At 37.0% G+C, this 27,493-nt stretch overlaps 2 protein-coding genes across 2 annotated transcripts; one reads left to right on the top strand and one right to left on the bottom strand.

Annotated features, from left to right (window-relative positions):
• Positions 1 to 4,273: 4,273 nt before the first annotated feature.
• On the bottom strand, positions 4,274 to 5,218 carry LOC134803424 (DNA replication complex GINS protein PSF1-like). The gene is made up of 3 exons (XM_063776280.1): positions 5,048 to 5,218; positions 4,895 to 4,959; positions 4,274 to 4,814 (listed from the first exon to the last, which is right to left on the bottom strand). Exons 1-3 carry the CDS (start codon positions 5,117 to 5,119, stop codon positions 4,364 to 4,366), a joined length of 588 nt encoding a protein of 195 aa, XP_063632350.1. The 5' UTR covers positions 5,120 to 5,218; the 3' UTR covers positions 4,274 to 4,363.
• A 5,698-nt stretch (positions 5,219 to 10,916) lies between these two features.
• Positions 10,917 to 27,493, top strand: LOC134792553 (NF-kappa-B inhibitor cactus). The gene is made up of 5 exons (XM_063763818.1): positions 10,917 to 11,495; positions 14,151 to 14,470; positions 24,388 to 24,476; positions 25,879 to 26,094; positions 26,410 to 27,493. The coding sequence occupies exons 1-5, from the start codon at positions 11,113 to 11,115 to the stop codon at positions 26,461 to 26,463; spliced, it is 1,062 nt and encodes a 353-aa protein (XP_063619888.1). The 5' UTR covers positions 10,917 to 11,112; the 3' UTR covers positions 26,464 to 27,493.

The following is a 27,493-nucleotide window of genomic DNA, read 5'->3' as shown; positions in this document are numbered from 1 at the left end:
CAACGGTTGGACACTCGTTTGACCAATGGCAGAGTCTAGTAATTACCTAAAGCTTGCAGCTTTATAAAGCTCCCCCGGTCGCCGCTCGGCGAGTTAGCCGATCTCGCTTTGAGGATACCTACTGATACTCAAAGCCAAATGGCAACAAATTGCACAGGATCGGGTCATTTGCATCCCTGAACCCTTGAACCACTATAATTAGTAGGTACCTATGACAGCCTGAGCTTGCAATCCAGAGGCGAAAGTAGGTCATTCGGGTCTACTCAGTGTTTCCTAACTATTTTCCTTAACCGAGGCGTTCCAAGAAACTCATTATTGGTATGATTGATAACTACGTAACACTGGCCGTGAATTTACCCATAACAATTAATTATCTTATAGTTATAGTATGGACTAAAAAACCAAAAAGTTTGTCATCGTAATTTCTAAAAAACGGCTAAGTGCGAGTCGGATCCGCGCACGAAGGGTTCCGTACCATTACGCATAAAACGGCAAAGAATCACGTTTGTTGTATGGGACCACCACTTAAATATTTATTTTATTTTGTTTTTAGTATTTAGTTATAGCGGCAACAGAAATACATCATCTGTTAAAATTTCAACTGTCTGTCATAGCTATCTCGGTTCATGAGTTACAGCCTGGTGACAGACAGACGGACAGCGGAGTCTTAGTAATAGGGTCCCGTTTTTACCCTTTGGGTCGGAACCCTAAAAAAAGATGGAATCTAACGGCCGTGAAAACCGATAGTTATTCCAGAAACTACTTTGTTTTTAGTACTATTCACAATAATATTATCACATTTTATGACACTATCAGGACTTAGCCGAGCTGAGTACGTCATCAGAGTCATACCTACCTACGTGCTCTAGTAAAGATTTGTAAACCCATGTGATGTTTTTTTGAAAGATGACGCCGCAGATAATACTGTGTAAATTTAAATAACAACTTTATGCTTATAGCTCAGAGTTACTTTTTCCATGTCATAACGCAATGTTTCAATGAATTGAGTCGATTTTCGTCATTTTGATGTTGTTGGTTGACGAATTTCTATCAACGTATTTTGTAAGACGGCGATATATCTACATTCTACATACTTACCTACCTAAAAGGGGGGTCAACCTCGGAATGAGAGATAATAAGCTGTAAACTCGTATACACCTTAGTTATGACATTTTAAAGGTTCTCTTAAAAGTCGACGCATATATCGTGTGCGCGTCACAAGTTATTCAAGGGCAAAGTTCATGAAAATCGGTTTTTCGCGAATATCAAGATTTCTATAGCTCCAACGCTGTTTACATGTAGGGAAGAGTTGTAGAGCATAAAATTTGTGACACGTTAGGCATGAACATTTTTTCATGAGATTAGCCGTTTTCAAGATATAGGGCACAGAAAGCGCAGTGATCAGACATACGTACTATTAGTTGGTTTGATAGTGAACGACACCTTGCATTTTGTGACTATGCGCAGAAACTTGGCACAGTTGATTCATAGCTGGTCTTGAGTAGATTCTGACCGGGAGCCATCGAGAGCCACGGCACATTTAGTGGGGGGGGGGGGAGGGGGAAAGTTCGACGCTACCGCGCTTCAATTGAAGCATCATTTCTCTAAAGCTATACATATTAGGGCATGTGATATATCATTTCCGGATAAATTAAGGATGGGGAATCTATTTTTGGAACAAAAACAATGTACTCTCTAACAAAGAAAATGAATAAGAATTAACTGAAAACTACTTCAACTTGCTATTTTAACTACAGATAATGATTTCGGGAATTAAATAAAAGCATGTGAAAACATTTTCTTGTATTATTTGTACTTAAAATCTACCTCTTTCCTGTAGAAATACCTTAAGTTATAGGCTATAAAGCTTAATTTCCTGATTAAACCTCAATAAAGGGGTACCCTTTTTGTATTTTATGACATATATACACTCAAGCTGTTAACTATTGTCCACAGGAGGGGCCACTTTTGTTTTAAAATCCATAAGTGTCATTTTAACGATTAAAAAACTTTATTGAACGTATTATACACACAGATTACCAGCTCGCCTTGCGTCATAGTGCGTTTTCCGTGCCGCTGCGCCTTCTTTGCCGTATATCTTGAAAACGGCTAACGGCATGAAAAAATGTTTCATACCTAACTCGTCGCAAATTTTATGCCCTACAATTCTTACCTACATGTAAACAACATTGGAGCTATAGAAAATTTTATATCCGCGAAAAACCGATTTTTATGACCGTTGACCTGGAATAACTTCCGACGCGCACACGATATATGCGTCGACTTTTAAGAGAACCTTTAATACGTCATAACGAAGGTGTATACGAGTTTCCAGCTTATTATCTTTCATTCCGAGGTGAAACCCTTAATTTAACTGGGCCATAATTTGTCACTGACCATATGATATATAGGTAGGTAGGTACTTTGTTTTTACAGGATTACAAAAACTTTATTACAAAATCAGGCACTTAATGTGGTATTTTTTTTAGAACTAAATAACTAGTGGCTCTGTGAGCTGTAGACCTCGCGAGCAGAGCTTGAAATAACATGGTGCTAAGAGCTTTAAATACACCGTGTTTTTTTTGATTTCCGTTAATTTCAAGGGTGCATTCCTGAGCTTAAATCAAGTAACTTTCTCAAAGACACCGATGTTCTAATTAAGTCCATTTCGGAGATAATCCATAATTTATTTTTTTACTATAAGGCCTCTACAAGCGTGTACACTTGCCTTAGGGCCGGCTTACATATTGATTAGTGTTTAGAATGAGTTCATACATTTGCTACTAAACTTAAGTACAATCTCGGTCGATTGATGTACGAAATGACATTGATATGTCACAGATTTCAATTGTTTGGTTGAGTTAAATGTAATGCCCGTGTTACAACAACGCTATATGCTACATTTAATTACTTTTTAAACAAAAAAAAAAACATAAAAGAAAACAAAAAAAATTTTTTTTTTTTGAAAATTAACTATGCCATTTAGTTCTTATAAACGTACTTAACTATACCCCGAAGTTAACGGAATTCAATAAAAACACGGTGTATAGTAAATTAAAGAAAAACAATACGAAATTTATGTGTAAAAAAATACAAAAAGTTATAATATCCCAGCATACAATTACTGGGGATCGAACCCAGACCCTCTGTGCAAACAGAAAAAGCGAACGTTTACAAACTGAGCCAAATAGTTCTTAGATGGGTTGACGAAATTTAGCTACTCCTTCTCAAATTAAAATTAGTTAAAATTAAATATCTAAATACCGCCTAAACCAGCGATAATTTTTTTCTGCATTTTTTGCTATTAACTCTGTAAACATGTTTCAAAAAGAATAAAGTCTTATGATATCGATACGACTATTTGTTTAGGCGCCAGGTATCACGACTCCGCCATTTTTAAAAATTTCCAAAAACCGGATTGACAAAAAAATTTTATTTAGTCATAAAATTCGGTCACAAAATTTCACGAGAATCGGTTAAGAATTGCGACCTGTAGAGGAGAACATCCGGACATACGAAAGAAAAATGCCCGAGTCAAAACGTAGACCTTCGCTTCGCTTCGGTCAATTATTAATTAAGTACCTACTCAATGAAAATATGAATTCACACTTAATTCTGTGGAGCTCTATTAATGCAAAAAAAGCAAAGTATATTTCAGGCAAAGATTGTGACATCCAGATATTAAATATGTACTTTTTCCAAAAACATGAAGCACCATAGGTTACATAAAGCATTATACTGTGACCTGTACACAGAACATTAAGGGCCACTTGCATCATTCACTAACCTGTGGTTAACCGGTTAAACCTGGAGTTACCATGGTTACCAGTACAATTTGACACTGGGTTAACGGGTTAGTGGTATGGTGCAAGTGGCGCTAAGAGGATCCTCATTTTCTCTGGATATTGACAGTTATAAAAAATATTTTTACACAATTTGATGTAGGTATGTTAACCACAGTTAACATGTACATAAAACTGTGTAAAAATCAGTAAATAAATTGTGAATTGCATATAAATCAACCTAGATACCTTTGATTTTTTATTTTATTGACTTAGGGGGTTTTAAAGATTTGTATGAAAACGTTTTTTGCTTCTACCTCTTATAATAATAAAAAATCGAATGATCGAATGGAATTTAATGTTTATTACATTAAATTGTGTAAAAATATTTTCCAAAATATCAAAATCCAAAGATGAAAATGAGAACTATGTTCATATGGAGAAGCGGTCCTCTACTATCCTCTTAAAACAAATTAATAGATAATACCTGATTCAGTTCAATTGTTTATTAATTTAATATGGACAGCCACAGTGTTTGTATCACTTAAACCACATGTTTTTAAAATACCTAACAATATTAGTTATAATATTTGTTTCAAAATGCCCTGTCTTATTAATGTTTGGCACTCAGATGTTGGTAAAAAATGTCTGCTATTTTTCTTCAGAGTAATCACATCACCATCTTCAAGCTCTAACTTGCCATAGTCAGCCAAACACAACACTTCAATATACAGTGACTTTGGAGGCTTAAGATTTTCTGTCAAATCTATTCCACTGTAGCCAATGTCCTCTCCTAAAGATCTCATGTATGTTGCTAGATTGGTTGAGTATTTTGAGAACCAGTCATATTCATCATCAGAGAGTAATTCTCTTACGTCCGGAGGCAAGGCAGAGCCAAACTCCCAGCGTAGAGTCTTGATCTTATTCATTCTACTGAACAAATACGCAAGCAAGCAGCGCTTATTACGTTCTAAAGCTGAGTGCCTTACTTGCACTGTTGTCCAAAGAGATTTGTTTTCTGATGTAGCATTTCTGAAATTAAATTTAACGTGTAATAATATACATTTTTAACAGGTTTAAGTAGAGTAAAAGGGAAAGAGGGTAACACTCACGCATCATTCATATTCATTTGAAATAGGGACTGCGTTTCTTCCAAGATTTGCCGTATCTTTTCATCCTGAAAACGTAATTAGAATAGGAGACTTAAGATTTAGCTTTTGTCTACTTTTCGCTTCATAATTTGTTTAAATATTTGAGTAACTTACATTGAATTGATCAATAGTCTCAGGATTTCTTTCTGCTTCTTTTATAAGTTCTATAACTTTTTCACCAAACATTTTGACAAGCAATATTTATGTTCACATTCAATTGCTCAAACGATTAATGGTATCTTTATTTCAATATCAAGCCACACATTCGATATGCGAAAATTTAATTATAATATAACAAATCAACCCTAACTATTTATTGTTTATAACCCCAAAACGTTGTTTTGTTTAAGTTAAAAATAAAAATGCACATCACAATTTTATTGTTGCACATTAACGTCCATAGATGTCACTAACTTTAATTTTTAGACAGGTAACATTACGGGGTACGTTCTAAATTTTATGGGCTCTACAGACCGTTGCGACTTTTAAAGGCGACAATTTGAGCTAGAACGGGATTAAAGTATAGTTAGAATTAGACAAAATTGACAAACAGACAGGCCACAGACATAGAATCCGCGCTCGCGCTTGACAGACAGCTTAAGTGTGCGAAAGGGAAGCCATCACGTATATGAACATCCCATGAGTGCGAAAGAGTCAGACTACCAATGAAAAAACGTAACCACAGTTTGACGACGGCCGCGGACGGCCAAGAGCGTATCACGGTAAATTTCAAATTGAAAAATATACACGGAATAGGTCGAAAAGTATTGAATAAAGTAATTCAGTGAAGATGGTGTCTTGTAGTGTGCCGGATTGCAGTGTCACAGGGCCAAATAATCCAAGCAAATACTCATTTCAGAGGATTTATGATATTCCGAGCGAAATTTTCATAACGATATTTCGTCAAATTAACAGCGTAAAAAGTGTAAGAAGCCGATTTATACAGTTCATTATAAGTTTTTCTTCCTTTATGTGCTAATATTTTATCATATTAGTCTATAATTTAAAATATTTCGTGTAAAAACATAACCTGTTACTTTACGCTAGGGCTTGACAAAATGTTCATATGACAGTATCGATAACTTGTCGGTATATTAATAGCTTTGTAATTATTTCTTCACAAGACATCATTAAGATATTAGCTTTTATAACTGACTTCAAATAATAACGATTGTTATACCTTTTTGAAGGTGCTCATATTTAGCGGTAAATTTAAACTTGACTTTCCAACACAGTAAGAGTTACATTAAGATAAGTCTGCAACGATTTTGATAGCACACGCAGTGCGAGTGTTATTTATACGTCATAATGTCGTAGAATTTTAACGTTTAAAATAACACATTTGAAAAAGTAGTCGATAAAGCAATCAAACATCGACAGATTATTAATATGTTGTAACATGACATCACTATTTTGCATCTGACATAGACAATTTACGCACACACTTGCATTTTATTTTTGGTCACGCTTTTGAAGATTGACAGTTGTTCTTAGAATTAGAATAGACAAGAACAGCCTGTCAGCCTGTCTTATCAGCCTGTCTCATAAGACAGGCTGATAAAGCGGAGCGAAATCACAAATCACGTGAGATATATTCGAGGTCCTAATTAAGCGGTATTTTGCGGTAGGTTGGCTTATAGAGCTTGTTTATCTAACTAACGTCAGGGACGCAGTTATACGTTAGACGCGGTGGAGATATAGTTGGTCAAGCAAATCTTGTCAGTTGAAAAGGGCGCGAATTTTAAATTTTCTATGGGACGATAATGCTTCGCACCGACATTGTTTGAATTTGCCTGTCTATTCTACTGACGGAAATGGCTTGCTTGACAGACTATAGCTTGCTAAAGTCTGTGGGGAAAGTTAAGAGTCGTGGAATATTTTGGCCGTAACACACTATCGCACCGCACCAAGGTCATTGTGCGACGCACCGATAAGTAAGAGCGAGAAAGAGATATCGCTTTCTCGCTCTTACTTATGGGTACGTCGCACAATGACCTTGGTGCGGTGCGATAGTGTGTTACCACTTTTATGGGGCCCAATATATTCCACGACTCTTCTCTTTCCGAACATACTCTTACTCTATTTATTTATATTTTTTTTTATAAAAAATGTAGATTTTGCTTATCTTAAAGGCGTATCCTAGTAAATTTTTCGCCAATCTGATTAAATTGCCCGATCGAATCTGGACGTGCGGATGCAAACGCCAATTTGGCTCGCCGAATTCAACCGGCGATAATGACCGATATTGTCCGATATTACCGATAAAATGAGGCGCGGACGCAAGAATACCAATTTGTGAGGCTAGCTATTTTCGTTCTGGGTCATTTTTTTCAATTTAGAGGGCTCTAATGTCACCATAAATCTAAAATTGGAGATTGACGCCAATTTCATTTCTGATCAAATCGACCGATTTGATCAGTCCCGTCTGAATACCGCTTCATGAGTTACAAATATAAATCCGCCATTGATACATAAGTTGATGTGTTTTTGAACGTACCCGCGATGGTAGAATGCATCAGGCTGACGCAACTAGGAAGAAAAAAAGGTTTTGTATGGACTATAGTGACCTAGCCATAGCCAAAAAAACAAAATAAAACGTCAGTGCTATTCATCTGTCATGTCAACTGTCAGCCACATTGCTTTGTTGCTTGTCATGGCGGTTCGTAGGTTTTACTTACGTATTTCTTGCAATTTCTTTTTTAAAAGCCTTCGTTATTTTCCAAAACAGTCAAACGTGATAAGAACATACAGTGAGTCTATAGATTTTGTTTAAATGCCACCGAAAACTAAGTTGTTTCAGTGCGAAATATGTGGAAATTGATACACTCGCGAAAATCGCAAAAAAGGAAGTTTATGGCGAAATTTCCATTAGATGAAGACCGGTAAGTATTGCTTTAGATACTTTTAGCCTTATTTTGGTGTAGCAGGCTATAAACACATCGAAAATTAGATATTTCATATCCACTTTCATTGTGAACTAGGGATGTACTACAAGTATCGATACGAAGTATCGATATCGACTGCAGCCTAATTTTTTATCAATGTAAATAGTAAATAAAATAAAATGAGTGAATTTCCTGGTAACTTGCATAGAACATGACTATAATTATTTCTCCGAATATTTTTAGTGGTAAATTGTGACGTTCCACGGGAAAAGGTACCTTATGAGGGTTTCTAGTTTCGGAGATATTAAATGTTTTGTAAAGAGGTGAAAAAATGCTCAATTTTTTTTTATTCTGTGATCTGAAACCTTAATGCGTAACGTTTGTTTACCTGTTTTTATTTTTGTTATAAGTTAGTTATAAGCCTAGTAATGTCGTCTCAGAGTTTAGTAGAAAAGGTACCTTATGGAAAAAAGATTGAAAATTCCCAAAATAACTAGTCAATACGGGAAAAGAAGTTTGGTAGAGAACTGTATTAGCATTCTGCAAAACTAATTTGATAATTTCAGTTCTGGTTGGGGCGCCTCGCAAATATTATAACCGTACATAGACCGACATCACAAATCCAAGTAGACTGCTATTATACCAAAGTTACTCTCGTCAAGACTTTCTTAACTAGAATAATCTTCATTTGGTTTGGTCGCATGCAGTAAATCAGCCATTGGTTTGCTGAAAAATGCCAATACCCGACGCATTACCTTATGGAATATCTGAGGTCATTGAACCTCAATGCCGCTTATCTTCAATAGCAACCGAAATATATTATTGATAAGAAATAGACGATTTATACCATCTTAACCCCAAAATATGATTAGTTTATCCTAACTGTTCCATCATCATCATGCCTCATCATGTAACTTGACCACAAGGTACCTTTTCATTACATACAAATTATTGGTCTTTTTTAAGATTATTATGACGAAGAATTAATTAAATTGGGGGCAGTTTAATGTAAATTAATATTTTCTATTCATAAAAGATAAACTATAATATGATTGATATTTTGTAGTGATGTATTATTAGATTTATTTCCATAAGGTACCTTTTCGTAAATGTATGGAGCAAATACTGTTATTGTTATGTAAGTTTAAAGTGGCATAAGGGGTTAAATATAGTATTTAGTTGGGGTTTTAGGATTTATTTCATTTGAATGACAGAATTTCTTTCATATGTGCTCAGAAAAATTGATTGTGTGTCACATTAAAAGTAAAAATATTCAATTTTGTGATTTTATATGAAAAAGTCAGAAAATACATTTTCACCTCTAAATCGGTATTGTTTTTTGCTTAAACTGTCTGTCAGTGTCGTTTTCTAATAGATAAAATTTAAATCTTGAGAGCTCATTGCAATCAATCGTGAAAATGAAATAAAACTTTATTTTCAAGAGATTGGTTAGTATACACATAAATCAGTCGATATCAAAAGTTTCTATTTGCATTACAGAACAAGTCGCAATATTTTTTTAATCTCAGATATATAAGGCATTATTATTTGTAGTCAACTATGTAACTTACTTCAGGAACATAGTTTTTTAGGCGGCTAAACTTAATACTTCTCTATCGTAAAGTTGCTCATTTCACAACATTATTTTCAAAAAATCATATCTCTGTAACTACGCAACCTAGAAGGTTGATCTTTTGTGTTATCGATAGCTTATTTATTGTAGATTACTGGGGTATGCATAACTCCATACCCGCCATAAGGTACCTTTGACCGTGGGACGTCACAATTATCTATCATCTGTGTATTAATGGAATGGACATTATAATATATATTTTTGGAATCTAGTAATAATTACTGCAATGTTCTGCCGCCAGAGTGCAGCATTACCAACTCTAGAAAATTAATAGACTAACTTAAGCCCCCCATTCACACTCCTACCGTGTAGGCCGCCTCGTAGTCCGCCTCGTTGGGTAGGATTGTGTATGGGGGTTGCGGACTACGAGCCGTCCTACCGTTTAGCCGTTTGTAGGACGGCTCGTAGTCTGCAACCCCCATACACAATCCTACCCAACGAGGCGGACTACGAGGCGGCCTACACGGTAGGAGTGTGAATGGGGGGCTTTATACAGACTCTGCCTTAAACTGTTTTTTGACAAGTTTTCACAGACTATAAATTATGACATTGATGCATCAAGGCGGTTTGTTAACAAGGGCCTACCGGTAAACGCGAAAATCGAGGTTTAGTTATCTGCCTCTATATCGCCGGAATATGCAAGAGTGATAGAGAGGTTAGATAACGAAATTTCGATTTTCTTGTTTCGGGGTAGACCCCCAGATTGTGACAGATAGTGGTAGTGGCGCTACCTACGCAGAGTTTTGCGTAATATTCCCTATTATTTAAGATTTTAACCTAAAATATAAGAAAATGTATGTGTGTCTGTTTAAATTATTAAATGTTTTCAGATGCAGGCAGTGGGTCAAATAAGTTACATTGGAAGACTTAATTTTATTATTCAAGAATATAATACATATAAAAAAATCATTTAATCAGGTGAACACACATTTTCCTCTGTTACCTGTGGACCGTCGAACCGTCGGGATATATGTTAAATTAATTATATTAAATTATTTAAAAAATCATTTTACATATTTTTATTTTTACAAATAAAAGTCGTGTTCACATTTAAGTCCAACCATGTATTAGTCCACTCAAAGAACAACAATATAACAATATAACATACGACTTAAACGTGGACTTGATTCTAACCTGATTTCGAGTACGAAATTTGTTGACCGGGGCCCATGTTTCAACCCTCCCCAATTTATCGATATCGATAAAATTCGCAAGCGTGTAGGATACTACTATTTAAGTATGTTATGTTGGTACTATTGTTCTTTGACAGTTCTTTGTCGTACATGTTGATAATGATTGGATAACCAAACATATACACAGACCAATCAAGTCGCTAGTATGGAAGTCCCGTCTCTTAAAACGTAGTGATTATATTCTCTTTGGAATGCATGACGTTTGGTTGGGAATGCCCAGTTACGTTGTATAATCTGTGGTAACTATAAAAAGACAACACCCACTGCGAAATAAATAAATTGACAACGCGATCGCTGTTAAGTGGACCTGCTGCAAAACGGGAGCGGTATATTACAATACAACACGCGATTACAATTTAAGTGCATTGTGAAAATATGTTTTAGTGCGTTTCTACACTTTAAATTGGATTGAAATTCTCGTGTTATACACATTGTACTTGGTGAAAGTGCAAAATTAACCTAAACAAAATGAGTGCCAAAAGAGTGATTGATTCTACGAAGGTTCCCGTGCAGGAGACCGCAGATTCTGGTTATTTGTCTGGTCCAATTAGCGAAGGATTGGATTCAGGGGCCTTGTCAGGTCCTATTTCTGAAGAACTTAGACATCCCGAAGATGTGTCTAGTCCTCAGTCGTCGAGACTGTTGAGTTCAGACAAAACGGATATGGATTCTGGTGTGTTGACGGAGGGGCCTTGTGAAGAGTTAGATGATAAAGTTGTGGAACTTCAGGCGGAACTGAAAAAATGCGATATTGATAGTCCACCTGAAGTCAATGTTAGCCCTGCCTCCATACCAGAACACTTGCAGATACCCCTTGCTAATATTTTTCAGCAGGATGCTGATGGTGACAAGTAAGTATCTATTAACTTTTAAAACGTAGCAAAGGAAGGTCAAAATGATGCTTTGATCTTCTTGCAAAGCATAATAGCTCATCTCTTAACATTGAAGGACTATCATTCTAAAGAAAGGGAGGGTTATATATGCAATGACCTCTATTGATATATTTAGGTAGTTATAATTCCTTGGTAAAAGCTGTTTAATTATGACAATTATTTACTTCACCTGACTTATATAGTTAAATGATATCACCATGTGCAGTAATTCTTATTAGAATGGAAAATAATAATCTAAACAAATATAACCTCAAATACTATGCACCAAAAATTTACATTTGAATCAAGCCATATCTAACCTTCTGCCCACTGAAGGCCTACAACATGTTACATGATACAATTGTGGTTTTGTTATCACTTACTTTTAATTAAATATATTAACAATGGGTCACTCACATATTTTAAGTCGAAAAACGCTGTTGTGTGTCTCATGGAAGTTTTGTTATTAAAATTACTTTTAATTAGTCATAAATATAATAATATTTTAAATTATGTATTTAATCTCTTGCAACAAAAGTAGACTTCGACCAAGGTAACTCTGCAACGATTTTGACCGCACAGACTGTGCAAGTGTTATTTATACATAATAATTTCATAGAAGTTTGACAGTTCTAGACACGCAGTAGTGTGTCCAGCCAAGTTCAAAGAATAAGGAACTGGCGACGCAGCAACCGTGTGTAATATTACACGAACCATTTCGAGCTACTTTTGACCCCTTCACAACTTGAAACCCATTTGACCTACACACATGAAATTAGGCACATATATCTAGCCCCTTAGCTTGTCTAGAATCCATAATTTCATAAACATAGCTCAAACAGTTATTGATAAATTAACATTTAAAAACTGGCATTTTTGGGACTGACTGACTTATAGATCAAAAACCTAACCCACTTCTAGATACAAAGGAAAAATCTGAAAAATTAAAATTATTGATAATTCGATGGAAAAAAGCATACATTGATAATTATTAGATTAATTTAGACTTATAGATGAAAAACCTAACCCACTTCCAGATGATCTAGAAACTTGATATTTGACACAAAGGTAGACAGTCGTATACAAAGGAAAAAATCTGAAAACTGTAAATTCTTGACAGCTGCCCGCGTGTAGCAAGGGTCTCCTTTTCAGCTTGGGCATAACTGCTTTCATGATGAATACTAGTAATTTCTGTACAAAAAGTAATGATATCCCAACAAAAACATAAATGTGAAATGAGAGCCAAGTTCAATATTAAGAATATGTGTCATTGTTGACTTGCCGACAAAAGAATTGAGTAAAACGAAAATATTACTTTGCTAATCCGCGAAAAGATAACGTGCTAGTCAATCAGTGCTAACCCGTTATACTTACTTGCGTATTTTTACATGCAATTAATATTCCCACCCTCCCACCGCAAAAATAAATACGAGGCATCCTCAGGAGTTTAGAGAGGCGAAACACGTGTCGAGGATTATTCTTTTGGTGGTGGTTTGTTATATTTATTTGCGTATTTATTTTTGCGGTGGGAGGGTGGGAATATTAATTGCATGTAAAAATACGCAAGTAAGTATAACGGGTTAGCACTGATTGACTAGCACGTTATCTTTTCGCGGATTAGCAAAGTAATATTTTCGTTTTAATTAATATGGATTTCCGCAAAGTAACTCCTGATTCTATTCACTAAAAGAATTGAGATCTATATGGGTGCCAAGTTCTGTGCTGTGTAGAAAATCCTGAAATTATAAAGGATTTGTCTTGGCTAGTTAATATTGAACTTGGCTCTCATTTCACATATATTTTTTTGTTGGGATAAAATAACACTTGCACAGTCTGGGCTATCATAATCGCTGCAGACTTATCTTGGTCTAACTCTAACTTAAAACAACTTTCAATGTTGTTTGCTTAACTATATCATAACACCAAGGTTCTTCACCATCCAAACTTATGTGTCTTCTTCTTCGACCTAGTGTTTTCCCAGCCTGGTGCCAGGGTCAGCTTTCCTACTCAATCTTCTCCAATCCAGGTTCAAATTGTTAGTTGCTTTCTTTGTGGAGGAGGATAATATTTATGTGGTTGAAGTATATGGCAAATTCACTGATAAGATTTTGCACTATAACCTATCTAATATATCATAACATAGTAAGTAAAGGCATTAAGTCCGCCTGTTGTACTTTTGCTATGTGGATTAAAGTTTATTTGAGGCAAAAGTAAATATGTCGAACCATTTAAAAAATTAAGATGTTCATAACTTATTTATGCTAACTAATAAGAGAACATTCTCAAAAAGTTGGAAATTTTCCAGAAATTTCTTTGTAAAGGAATTCTCAGAAACGAGAATGTTCTCATCGGCACATCACTAGACTATGGTCATGATATGATAATGAAACTTTTTCTTAAGTTAAACAAGATATTTAAATTGTAATAATAATGTTCAAACTTAACTTGAATCAAAATGTCTTTGTTCAATTTGCATTTGGAAACACTATTTTAATTTCTATTAAGTTCAAAATTTAATCATTTGATGTGTCAACATGAGTGGTTTTATATTACACAAGCTGTAGACGAGTTTAATTATAAGATGACACACCATACCATGAGTAATCTTTATTAATAGTATTATTTTCTTCCCAGTGTCTTGCACATCACAGCTGTTCATGGCTGCAAAGTGCGAACAGCACTGCTCATCAGGCTGTGCCCTCACCCATCGTGGCTCGACATCACAAATGACTATGGCCACACAGCGCTACACCTGGCCGTCATGAGTGGACATGCCATCATCGCCAGAATGCTTGTCAAAGCGGGTGCTGCCTTCACCATCAGAGATCACATGGGGGAGACTCCATTGCACACGGCAGTGAAAGCTGGCAAGCGAGACTGCTTACTAGCTCTCTTAGACCCTGTGCCCAACCGCAAAGATCAGAAGGCTGTATTGAACCAAACAAATTATCATGGTGAGTGGTTAGTTATGTACCTTTTGTATGAAGTAGCGTAGTATGTAGTTACTATTTGATGCATATGTCAGGTTTATCAGGTATGATCTACTATAACAGTGACAAGATTTTATTTTAATTCAAAGCAATGTCTAGAAATCCTTACACCACAATCAAGAATCACTCATTAAAATATTTATTTTTGACCTTAAATAGATTATATGAATATTTCGTTTCCGTTCCATCATCGATAAAGTTATTAATTATTATAATAGAGAGTAAACAGCAGATCTGGATATCGTTTTCTACACCATTAAACCCGTACACGGCGGGAAGAAGTTAAGAGATAACTCGAGATATTCTACCGAAGAAATTTGAACTTAAAATAAAATTACATAAGGTTCAAATTTCTTCAATTTTTTCCCGCGAGTTATCAACTTCTTCCCGCCGTGTACGGAAACACGACGTACGTAATACGACTAATTCGTCATATAAAAGCTCCTTACATGGTCGTTGCACCGTTTGATTCACTAAGTAAAAACCCGAGATGGTTTTCCCGATAACGCAAGACGCAGATTCGAAACACCGCATGTTTTTCTCGGTTTTTACGTTTCTGGAGCTTGTAAGTAAAATGTAATTAATATATATTTTTATAAATATAAATAAGCTCGCACGATGTAACGCAGTCACTATAGTTCGTTTTTTAGCATTAGAAAGAAGGTAAGCGGTCTTGACATGTCTTTTAATTGAAAAAAGCTTTTTAAAAATCAGTAATTATTACCAGTGATCGTACATTTTCCAGCATTTTTGGTGCAGCAGAGTAGTGTTAACGGAATAGATAATTCCAACTGAAATGGTAAATTAAGGTTAATATTAACGTAATTAACGCTAATTAATCATTAGAGTTGAAATTATTTATACCAATTCCGTTAACACCACTCCGCTGCACCAAATCGATTCGCGTGGTGTTAACGGAATTGGTATAGATAATTTCAACTGAAATGGTAAATTAAGGTTAATATCAACGTAATAAACGCTAATGAATAATTAGGGTTGAAATTATTTATACCAATTCCGTTAACAACACTTTCTGCACCAAAAATGCTGGAAAATGTACGATTACTGACTATTACTTATGAAAGTAGAATAATATAAATGATCGTATTAGATTCATAATTGTTACATATTTGACGTGACTTATTTTTGAAACGTGTTTTTCAATTAAAAGACACATCAAGATTGTTTACCTTATTTCTAATGCTAAAACTACGAACTATATACCTAACCTAGTCTAAAAACCAACAAAAGCTTTTTTTTTAGTTTCGAAATACTTTCAAGTAGGTATATAGGTAGCTATTTAATTATTGCTCTCTGGAAATATGTAGGTACTTAATATAATGTTACAATCGTTCGTTATCACGTGTAGCGCCATCAGAGGTCACGCACTCGCGACAATGGTCACGACCGAAGTAAATAAAGTGGGAGCTGTCTGTGTGTCTGTCCTTATCACGCCAATGCACAATGCTTCTAGAACTAGATAGAGACGCAGTTAAACAGGCATTCGGGAATACAAGAATCTTCTCATAAAACAGTTTTATTAGACTGCAAGCTTCCCACTAGTATAGTTTTGTTATCGATCCATAAATAACATACCTAGATACCTACATAGTCGGAAGTCAAACGCATAAATATGCTGCTCTGTGAATGTTTAAATAAGCTTTGGATATTTTTATGAATGTTATGAGTAACGGAAGATGATATTTGACAGTGATGAATTGATATAATTACATTGAATTGATATCCATAGCTTCATATGGTATAAGGGTCAATTCATAACTGCCAAATATCAATTCTTACGATAACTATAGTTAAAGTGCCTGGTCCGAATAGCTACATTATAAAACTGCGTCCAAATCTATTACACACCCATCACAAACCTATTTCCTGCGATGATCTCACCTATACATATTTATATTATTTATATAGGTATAACCAGAATGTATACTCGATTGGTGTTTATCGAGGCATCGCCCTCAGGCTAATTTACACAAGCGTACATATTTATGATTTTTGGTTTCGTTTGGTACCTATCATTTGGTGTAAAGGCAAGAGACCGAAATAGGCTCTTGAAAAGGCGATAATATGATCGATAAAAATGGTAAAATCTTTTATTAGTAGCGCATTCAGTCATGGATAGATATATGGTTGATTTCGTGATATCGGTTCGGTGATGTTATGAACGATTAGAACATGTTGAATGACGCCCTAGGACGTCCATCCGGACCTTGAGCGTTCACACGAAGATCGCCTCAGAAAAAATACGGAAGCACACTAGGATCTGTTATGAATTGAATTGTCTGAATGCATGAAACCTGTTTACTAAGGATACTACGACACGATTAGATTGTTTACGTGTGAACGTACTTGGTGACGTGGCCCAAGGTCTATTACGTCAACAGCGAGCCTTGCAGACGTTATAGGGTGACCGCCATGAACATGAATCAAGGCTCGTTGCAAGATCACGCAGAACTTTGGGATCAAATCATACTAGATCAAGAAGACAATTGTCTTCTTTTTGTAAAAATCTTTTTACAAATTGAGCCTACCTAACGACCTATTCGGAATTCCCAAAGCAAATAGTATTAAAAAGAGATTAGTTTCTGTCAAATATATTTTAAATCGTCGGAAAACCCAAAGTGTTCTTCAATGTCCTCGCAATAACCGAAATATAAAAAGCCATTTGCATAAATGGGTTTACCCAAAGATCGAGATAGTTCCTAAGATGATGGCGGAATTTTAATTAGTAAGGCAAAGGTGCGAATGTGTGGGCTCCTTTGGACCGGTCCAAGCCAGTGTGAGACGCGCAATTTGGGTATTTCCAGCATCGTTTGACCGCTCGCGTAACCATTTGGCGAGTGAAAGCCTTCCGTTCTCGCAGCCAAAAGCCAAAAAGCCTTTCACCGTAAAACTCTAACGGAGATACGACCGTTTCAGCCCGAGCGCACCCACGTTGGGATACCCGGGCTATTGTTCCATTGAGAGCGTTACGTGTGCTGATACGTGTACGAGCTATCTAGGTTGCATTGCGAGAGGGTTTTCCCAGGTAAGAGTTGCATCCACAGCATTGTCCAAAGCGCGTGTACTGTTTTTTATTATAAGATTTATAAGAGGGTCAACGATCTGTAAAAATAAACTACTTTATAAAATGAGTCGGCATTATGTAACGATCAGGGAAAACGCGGTTTCAAAAAATCAGTCATACTGCTCAGTAGGAAACCCCAGTCAACCGCAAAATACCTCGTGGATAGAAAACTTAATAAGGCAAATATAGCGGTTGTGCCAAAGGTGTAAGTGGGCTATGGCAAAGCTGCTGGAAATCCCAGCATTCCCAGCGAAGCCGATTGCCCGCTACTCGCACCGATCTCTTCGCAGAGGATTTCTAACATTAAACATATTGTTTTATTACAATCGACGTCAGTACATCTCTGATATTTTTTGTCGTTGTTACTTTCCATAGTTTCCATTGTTTTATTAACCGACTTCAATTTCATAGAAGGAGGAGGTTCTGTATTCGGTTGTGGCTATTTTTTTTTTTTTTTTTTTTCTATGTACGTTCACCGATTACTCCGACATCCGTAGTCCGATTTGAGTAATTCTTTTTTTGTTTGAAAGGAGCTACCTCCGAGTTGGTACCATTTTAATTTGGTTCTGTTCTGATGATGGGATCCATGAGGAATTGAGGGAACTCCTCAATTTTTAAAGGCACATGCATGGTGTTTTGGGCGTTTTCTTAAGCAACTCGAGCATTTTCTCCCGAAAACCACCAATTTGATGAAGTAGACCTGATGATGATGATTATTTTGATGATAATGATGATGATTTCTTTAAATGTAAGTATGTTCAGCGATTACTCCGGCACCTGTGATCCGATTTGAGTAATTCTTTTTTTGTTTGGAAGAAGTTACCTCCAAGGTGTTTCCGTATTATTTTTGGTTCTGGTCTGATGATGGAATCCATGAGGAATTGAGGGAACTCCTCAATTTTTAAAGGCACGTGTTAAGTGATTTCGGGGTTTTCTAAAGTAACTCGAGCATTTGCTTCCGAAAACCACCAATTTGATGTACTGCAACTGTAGCCTTACCACGAGTTTGACATTGACACATTCGCTAACGTCTTATGCATCTAAATGTAACTTTTTATGCATCTCGCTCACACTAAGGTTAGTACGAGCGAGATGCATAGGAAGCAAGTTACAAACATGCTAGCGAATATATCAATGTCAAACTCGTGGTAAGCTGGTAAGGCTACTGATCGGGGATTAGGGTTAGGAGTTAAGGGGTCAGGGATTAAGGGGTCGGGGAATGGCGGTTGAAGGGTTGCTGGTTCAGGACCGAGGGGTTCCTGGATCAGGGGTTGATGTGCTGTGAGGTTGAGTGATCGGGGGGCTGAGGGATTGGGTCAGTGGCGGGGCGGGCGGATGGATTTAGTTGACAGGAATTATAATTTCCTAGACGGACTCGAGAAAATTTCTGGTTCAGGGTCGAGGGGTTCCTGGATCAGGGGTTGATGCGCTGTGAGGTTGAGTGATCGGGGCGTTGAGGGATTGGGTCAGTGGCGGGGCGGAGGATGGATTTAGTGTAGTAGTGACAGGAATTATAATTTCCCAGACGGACTCGAGAAAATTCCTGATTACATATTTATTAAAGAAATAGGTACACGAATTTAGTGTTAAACATGATCTTGTTTTTCATTCATGCGTCGCGCTCTTAACAATGCGTTAAATCTAAAAATGGAAAAATAAAAACTTTTTACAAAAAAAAGCAAACCGACTTCAAAAAGGATGAAATAAAATATTATCCTTTTTGAAGTCTATGCGTTACCAACTGATATGTTTGAAGTCGGTGCCAAACCAAGTAGTAACAATACCAGTCAAAAATAATCAGCTTTATGGCTATAAATCCCATTAGAACTGTACTAATAACTATTACAAATGTGTAAGTAATTCTGTCTGCCTCTTTGTCGCCTTTTCATGGCTAAACAACTGAACCGCATTAGGTGAAATTTGGCAAGAAGGTAAATTTCTTGAATTGTTTTATATTTTGAAATGTAGTCCTCTGGATAAGGGACGGGAAATTACTCAGTCCCAATCTCACACTTGCGTGCTATAGACTGTTCGAGCATTAGTAAGAAATGCTCTTTAAAAAATACGACGGAAAAAAAATGCATTGGATTTCCACTAATGTGCCGACAAACATGGTACAGACTGCGCCAAGAAGGTTTGATCGTGTGTTCTGAGGTGTGTTCTTAGATAGAATCGACGTCAAAGATATGTTTACACTTTTGCACCTTACACCTTTGTTATAAGGCGAAAAGTGTAAACATATTTTTAACGTCGACTGTACCCACAGAAAGTATGTTCATTGTCGTCGTGTAAGGCAATCCAACGTAGGTACATCCTTATCGAATCGCACCAAAATCATGGTATGCTTCAAAATTTGGCTTGGCACCGACTTCAAACATATCAGTTGGTAACGCATAGACTTCAAAAAGGATAATATTTTATTTCATCCTTTTTGAAGTCGGTTTGCTTTTTTTTGTAAAAAGTTTTTATTATAGATATCATCATGTTACCGTAAGACAATGAATTAACTTCTTATCAATAATCTGTCAATTTCTAAAACAACCCGGAAGGAGAATAGAATAGAATATAATTAAGAAACACGATTGTTATGGATGATTTACTTAGTATTGTTGTTTACGACATCACAAGTACCTATATACTGTCCAAGTACTTTTTGTTTGTTTTGTTACCGTCCAGTTAGCACCAGTTAATCGCCGTGACAAAAACAACAAATTTCGAGGTTTAAATTAGTGTTATTTTTCACACAATTAATTATGTTCAAAATATTATTGCCTCTTCCACATTCCAACCCGTCTTAAATCGGGAAGGGACAGGAAAATCCACATCTACATTCTACAATGATCCTTTTATTACCCATCGTCACGGCAACAGACTCATTTCATAATACCGTTGAGGTAAACAATAGTTTTCGAAATGCCACTTCTCGCTGGCGCGTATCTGTCTGTTTGTAGGACGCTGGGTTTCCCAGCCTCGGGTTTTCCAATGTCATACACCCCGTATGTGTCTTTTAAAAGAAGAATTCTTTCACGTACAACTTTACTGGCGTTATTGAATATTGAGATGGGATTGAAGATACGGATCGGTAAATCAGTAGTAACTACATCTCTCTTTGTTTACACCTAACGTACTTGTGACTTGTTTATCTTTAGCCGTGGCACAAATTAATACCGACTGTAGGTTGTTTGTGTATGTATCTACTTGGATAGTGGATCAACACAGCTTTGACCCAAATTAAATGGAAACATTACAGGTAGAGGTAGGGAACGGAAATTCCAAGGTGTTTTGCAACGCATCCAAATTCTTGGCAGCATGGCATTCTGCGGCTGGGGTTCCCGGTGTCATAATCCCAGATTTCCCTATAATGCTTCGGGTTTACCCAAATATGTACCTGTCTTAACGATTATGAGCATCGTTCCACTTAATTACCTAAGAGTGCGCTATGCTATGCGCGTCACAGATCAATAGCTAGCCTACTTGTAATTATTATTGCTGACAGTTTCCATGAACTTACTACGCGTTTCCTTGTAAACAAACAACTCAATACTATGAAATTTTCCATTAAACGAGACTCATCGCATCTGCATACGGAAACAGTGAAAATAATGATTGCCATATTTGGCGCGGTGCGTCGCGCGCGCACCTCGCCTCGCCTGGCCACAGTCCACATAGCTTGGAAAACCCCAGCTTGCGTCGTGCCTGCCCCCTCGCCTCGCCTCACAACGTATCTATAGATAGCACCGCAACCGCAGCGATCATGTCTACGTTGCGTTACTCAATGAGGAGTACCACGTGTAACACATGTACTTTTCTAACGAGATCGTAACTATATAGCATAACATGACATTCATGTCCAAAAGTGTAGAATATTCATAAGTCACATGTACAGACCTCTCCAAGCGACATGTCACATGACTAGATTATAAATAACACTTTGTGTTAAGGGTACCTTCAATGCGATATTTCTAATGTTTTTAGTGTGGTAGGTAGTTAGGTACCTGTGTCACTTCAAGTTGCTTGGGAAATGCGCATAAAACAAAACAGTAAATGCCGACATACTGCGATCAGCTAGGGTTTTCCTCAAGGTTGAATGCACTTATCAGCATTTACGTACTAAACAAAAACTTATTATAGAAGGTGTATTAAACAGTAGCTATTTTCCATTCGTCCGGCTGTATATTCTAGTCGTCTTAAATAAAGTTGGATTTCAGCCAACATTATGGGACGACGTAGAAAAGCTGGTAGATACATAACTTGGTATAGCTGGCATTATTTAAACTCCGACAACTTACCAGAATTTGGATCTTGTTGTATAGGCATTAGAATTGTTATTTGAACAAAATGTTTTGTTACAATTTGGACAACTTGGTTTCAAGTAGGTACCTACGTTTAACTTATGTAGAGATTTCTATTAAAGCGAAATGTAGGTCATATGTTGTCCCCAGTTATTACAATGCATGTAATGTAAAGCTTCATGCTATAATAGATCATGACCTCAAATGAGGTTGTGGTATTAGTGTATTCGAGAAAAACTGTCCTTAAAAGAGATTCGCGCGATGCAGTGTGAAAAGCCAAAACGCTATGTTTTTTTCCTCGACTGTTTGCGGATTTTACTTTTCTCAGTATTATCGAAGCCAGTCATCCGTGACTACGTGGGGTTACGAGGTTAAGAAATAGATGGCGAATCAAAGGCTTGACTAAATACCGGTGTACTAGTGACATCACCAGATGATCGTGTAGATCAGTGGTTCCTAACCCGGGGGTAATTACCCCCGTAGGGGTAAAACTGGTATTTTACGGGGGTAATAAGCTAACCCAATATAACAATACAACAAACGTACACGTTTATTTTTTATTACCATTGGGAGGAGGGGTAAAATCAGGTTCCCTAGTTAGTCATAGGGGTGACCGGACTGTAAAGGTTAGGAACCACTGGTGTAGATACTGAAACATTATCAAACATATGCGATAGTGTCCGACCGAAACATGTTTTTTGGCCGAAACTGAAACCGAATGTTCGGCTTTGGCTCTAATTTCGCCCGAAACCGAAACCGAAACTTTTGTAGACTTGTTAAAATCGTTGAAAAAATGATATGAAACCGCTTTTACACACATATTATGGGGCTGTCAATACCCAAATGTCCTTGCTGAGATTGATGTTACTTAAGCAGTTTTGTAAGAAAATTACTTGAGTTAGACCAAGATAAATCTGCAACGATTTTGATAACACACGCAGTGCAAGTGTTATTTTAAACGTCAAAACTTCAATGAAATTATGACGTATAAATAACATTTGCACTAGTTGCACTGCGTATGCTATCAAAATCATTGCCGAATTTTCCCAGTCAAGCTAACATGTAGATACAGGGTCAACCAAAAACGCGAGCGCAGCGAGCGCGAAATTTTTTGTTAACAATATCGTAAGGCCGGGTACCGATCTTCACCTGGGCCTAAAAGTCCGAAGTGCCCCAGTGAGGCGAACTTTCATGCGAAGTCAAAGCCGTGCTTCAGGTTTCAGGATAAGTAGTTGAGCACAGACTCCAACCAATGTCCATTGTATTAAAAAGCGAGACCGCAGGCCGAGCAAGACGCAGCGAGGCCAAAGGCTAAGCTGAAGTAGAGGACATGTGGAACACAAACCAATGGTAAATTGAGGTAAAAAGTGAGGCTAAGGTCGAGTATTCGTATGAAAAACTGTACTGGGAACACTTTTAAGGGGTTTTTCTTCGTTTTAATCAATAGTCAGCTGTTCAGCCTCGCAAAATATTAACTATTGAGAAAATCAACTTTGCGGCACTAGTTGAGCCGTAGCCTTTAGCCTCGCTTAAAATTTGCCATTAGAGGTAGATAGGAAAATGACTGAATAAGTGAGTGAATAAGAGCGAAAAAGACATCGTTCGACTCGGGCCGAGCTGATACTCGGTCAACGCCTGAAGATTGAAATTAAAACGCAAACTTATTTCCCTGTACTGAACAACAGAACATGCTGTATGTAGAATTTGATATTTGGTTACTATGTGCTTTTCGGTGAAAGAAAAACATCGTGAGCAAGCCGGACTAGTCCCGATAAGGCCTAGTTTACTCTCTGGGTTAGAAGGTCAGTCTGATGGCAGTCGCGTTCGTAACAACTAGTGCCTACACCAATTCTTGGGATTAGTTGTCTATTGGACCCCAGGCTCCCATTCCCATTGCCACGGCTAGGCAAAAATTCCGGTATTATGCGAAGAAGATGATGAGTTTTCTTATTATTCTCTTGCCCAGGGCCCAGTAACATGCGACAGTGCTATCTCATTCACTCCGATACAATTAGACCGGGTGCGCGTTATAGGTATTGACAGCCTCCTAAGACTGCGTCGACCGTCCAGTGGCGCCCTCATTAGTGGAATTGTGTTTTATAATAAACCAATTAATTTCTGTACATATACATGAATCAGTATATGTAGGTATTAATATTGTTGTCCTACTTATTCCCCAATTTTTGGTCTTTGTCCGAAGTACCATTTCGTAAGTTTCGGCCCGGCCGTAAGGTTCGGCCGTTTTTTGGCCGAAACCGAAACTACAGCCGAAACATGATTTTTTGTCGAAACTGGCCGAAACCGAAACCGAACCTTCGGTCGGACACTAATATGGGAGTATTTCACCGGTTATTTGATAGAAATAAATAACTGTTTATATGTCGTGTCAGTCGTGTGATATATATTATCGTATCGCTAGATCCTGTAGGGACTGATATAATTAGGAAGCTTTTGTTTACATTGCTTTTAAGCAATTATTTTATATATCTTTCTGTTTGTTTCAGGCCAAGCTTGTGTGCACATTGCAGCCAAAAGGGGAGATATAGAAATGCTGCACACCCTCATCCTCTACGGTGCCGACATCAACGCCAAGGTTAGCGCCGTGACGCACATGCCTTACACATTCCTACCACACCATTACCGTGATTAACCTTTATTGATTACTAATTACAACAGCTGCAAGTAATTATCGATAGTACGTTTTTGCGATGCATGCGTATTGTTTATTAAAAGTTCGATTAGGTATATCATATCAATTAAATAGTGAATTTTTAACTGCATGTGTGCAGTTAAGTATCAGAAAAACAAAGGGAAAATTAGAACACTGATATTAACATGATAGATATTTTGATTGATCTCTGTTTTTACGCACGATTAACGAGACGTAAGCTGACGAGAATATACATACATATTTACAAGAATAGAATAATATTGACGGCTGCGTTAGCCTGCTATGTCCGGAGCGGGCATCGAACATCTTTAGCAATGGCGGCTGACGTCATTCAATTATTTACCTAATATTGTATTATCTAAAGACAACAATCGCTAGTTAGCTGACTAGGAAACGTGCTATGTGACAGATTGCTGAACAAAACACCACGATTGTTTGGCATTGAGGTTTGTCCGTCGGGAAACCCGCTCTAATCTGATACTGATAACGATACTGGGTTTTTTCACCACTCCACCTTTAGATGTCTTTTGCTTTAGGGATGTTAGCATCATCTTGACTTGCACAATTTACTATACTTTACTACAGTAAGTACAAGTGCCTATCAAGGTACTTGTGTAAATTATGATTTTGAAGCGTTTTACTATACTTGACTGTAATGAATACATGCTTATCTACACAATTTGCAAATTCTTTAAATTTTCTCGATAGTTTAGGTATATTCAAGTCCGTGAGAATTTAATAATTCTTATAATTTAATATGTTTATAAGCTTATTTAATAATAAGGTGATTGATACGAACATTGAATTTATCCTTGTTTGCGACTGTACATGCAAAGTTAGGCAGAAACGCAAGGCAATGACAATATAAAATTATATTAGGAAAATCCAGCGCGGTCAAAAGCTCCCAGCAATAATAATGGGAATATCATTAATTAACATTAAAATGGCGACTCATAAACAATTGCTAGTGTTTCCCAAATTGCTTCTTGGTTCTCGGTATTATAATGTTTGACTTAACGAGCGAATTTATGGCGTTTACTTTAAGTACGGCCGAGTTTTACTTTAAGTACATCTTTACAAGCCAACGATCCAAAAATATACTTACGCGACCTAATTGTCACTGTCTTAGAGGCGTGTATCGGTACTTTAAACTGGAAGTAATATTGAATTTTTCTGCCGAAGACCGTCATTTCGTTTGTAAATATTCTCAATCAGATATTTTTAGTCAGTATTTTTTCGAGGACCACTCTAAACTCCTTTTAGCGTCCTAAACAATGTATAGTCTTTAGATTTTTTTATTAATAAAATATTTTCTCTTGTTCAGGACGGCAGCTCAGGTTGGACGCCCCTGCACTACGCGGCGCGCGCCGGTAACCAAGCAGTCTCGCAGTACCTGCTCGAACGCTGTCCCAAAGTGTGGAAGTACGCCTCCGACTACGCCGGACGCACGCCCATGCGTCTGTCGCGTCGCACCGGCGTACATGACTACTTCATTAAGGCGTACAAGCATGACGATGACGAGGACTACACGAGTGATGAGGTGAGTCGGTGGTATAACATGTCGATCAAATGGTCCAAATTTTAGCCGTACATATATTTTTTTCAAAATATTTAGTCAGAATTTTGGGTGGACAAACGACAGGTTAGGTTAGTCATGCCATCAGTATTTGCAAAAAAAGACTAAGAGCAAGCTTTGGTCTTTATAAAACGAGATACATACTTATGTTGTTTAACATTATGATAAGCAACTTAATTATGATTAAATACAACGTACTCTTCCCGTTGGTTTTCATTAGGTACGTCATATAAATAAGCCAACTACAGCGTCACTAATGTACATTTTGTTTGCCTACAGGACGACGGTGACGACTTCTTCGAGACGCATAAGTCGCAGGCCGTCGCGGTGTGACGACATTAAGTAAACGACATTGAACGCGACCGAGCACTTACGTTATTGTTACGTTAGACTGAAGGGGTGGCCCGTTCACGACAACGCCCAAGCGTGCAATCTAAACGTTCGTTAATTGTGTTTCCACTTGAAGGATAATCTTATCGAAGCCCGGAGTCTTTTTCTTATCAATCTAAGCCGAGTATTGAGGCTCTAGATTTAATGCTCAACTATCCTGAGGATTTTTAAATTGTACATAACTAGGATTAAAGTATAAAACTTTACTGCTGCATACAGTTAATCAGGTTACGGTTTCAAGTGGAAACATAATTATGACTGTATGTGTAGGTATTTATTTAAATTTACGTTTGCCAAGTGCAAACTGTGATATTAGAGTTCCGTATAACGTACCCTTATTGGAGCCCGTCCGTCTGTCTAGTCTATATAGTTAGTTAATCTGATAATGGATGGTGTGAGTAAGACCGCGTTTTTTTGAAAAGCGTACGTTTATTTAATTAACCCACCAAAATCGTTGGCTACGTGTCAACGATTCTTCCTGTTTGTCATAGGTCGAATTTATATTATAAATAGTATAATTTTATGGATATAACTAGCCTGGCGATTGGCTAGCACAGGTCTTCCGTAATATTTTGTGAACACACTATTATGTAGTTTAGACTTGTTGTTACTAATGAGCCTGCTTTTTTATAATGATAATTTTGTTTCAACGGGTGTGATGAGGTTCGTTGCTGACGCTGACTTATTGTCGAACGGAACTGTCTACCAACTATCATACTGTCAGTTGTGATAGACTTTGTCCGAGCGGAATTCGTTTTAACTGCCATGCGGCAATTTAAGATGATAAAGATTCTATAGAGATGTATAAAATGTGAGAATCGAACCCCAATTACTTGTTTTTATCTGTTGCAAGAGATCAGGTCAGCGCTGGTACCGGCATTTGAGATAGTCAATTGTTTCTATGTTAATATTTATGTTATGTGAGTGTAAATTATTGTAAATAGTATAATAAACGTGACAACTGTTTCTGAAA

This window comes from Cydia splendana, chromosome 1 (assembly GCF_910591565.1).
Source record: "Cydia splendana chromosome 1, ilCydSple1.2, whole genome shotgun sequence".
Classification (NCBI taxonomy): domain Eukaryota; kingdom Metazoa; phylum Arthropoda; class Insecta; order Lepidoptera; family Tortricidae; genus Cydia; species Cydia splendana.
The sequence above is the reverse complement of the archived record's forward strand: the minus strand, read 5'-3'. Positions and strand labels throughout refer to the sequence as shown.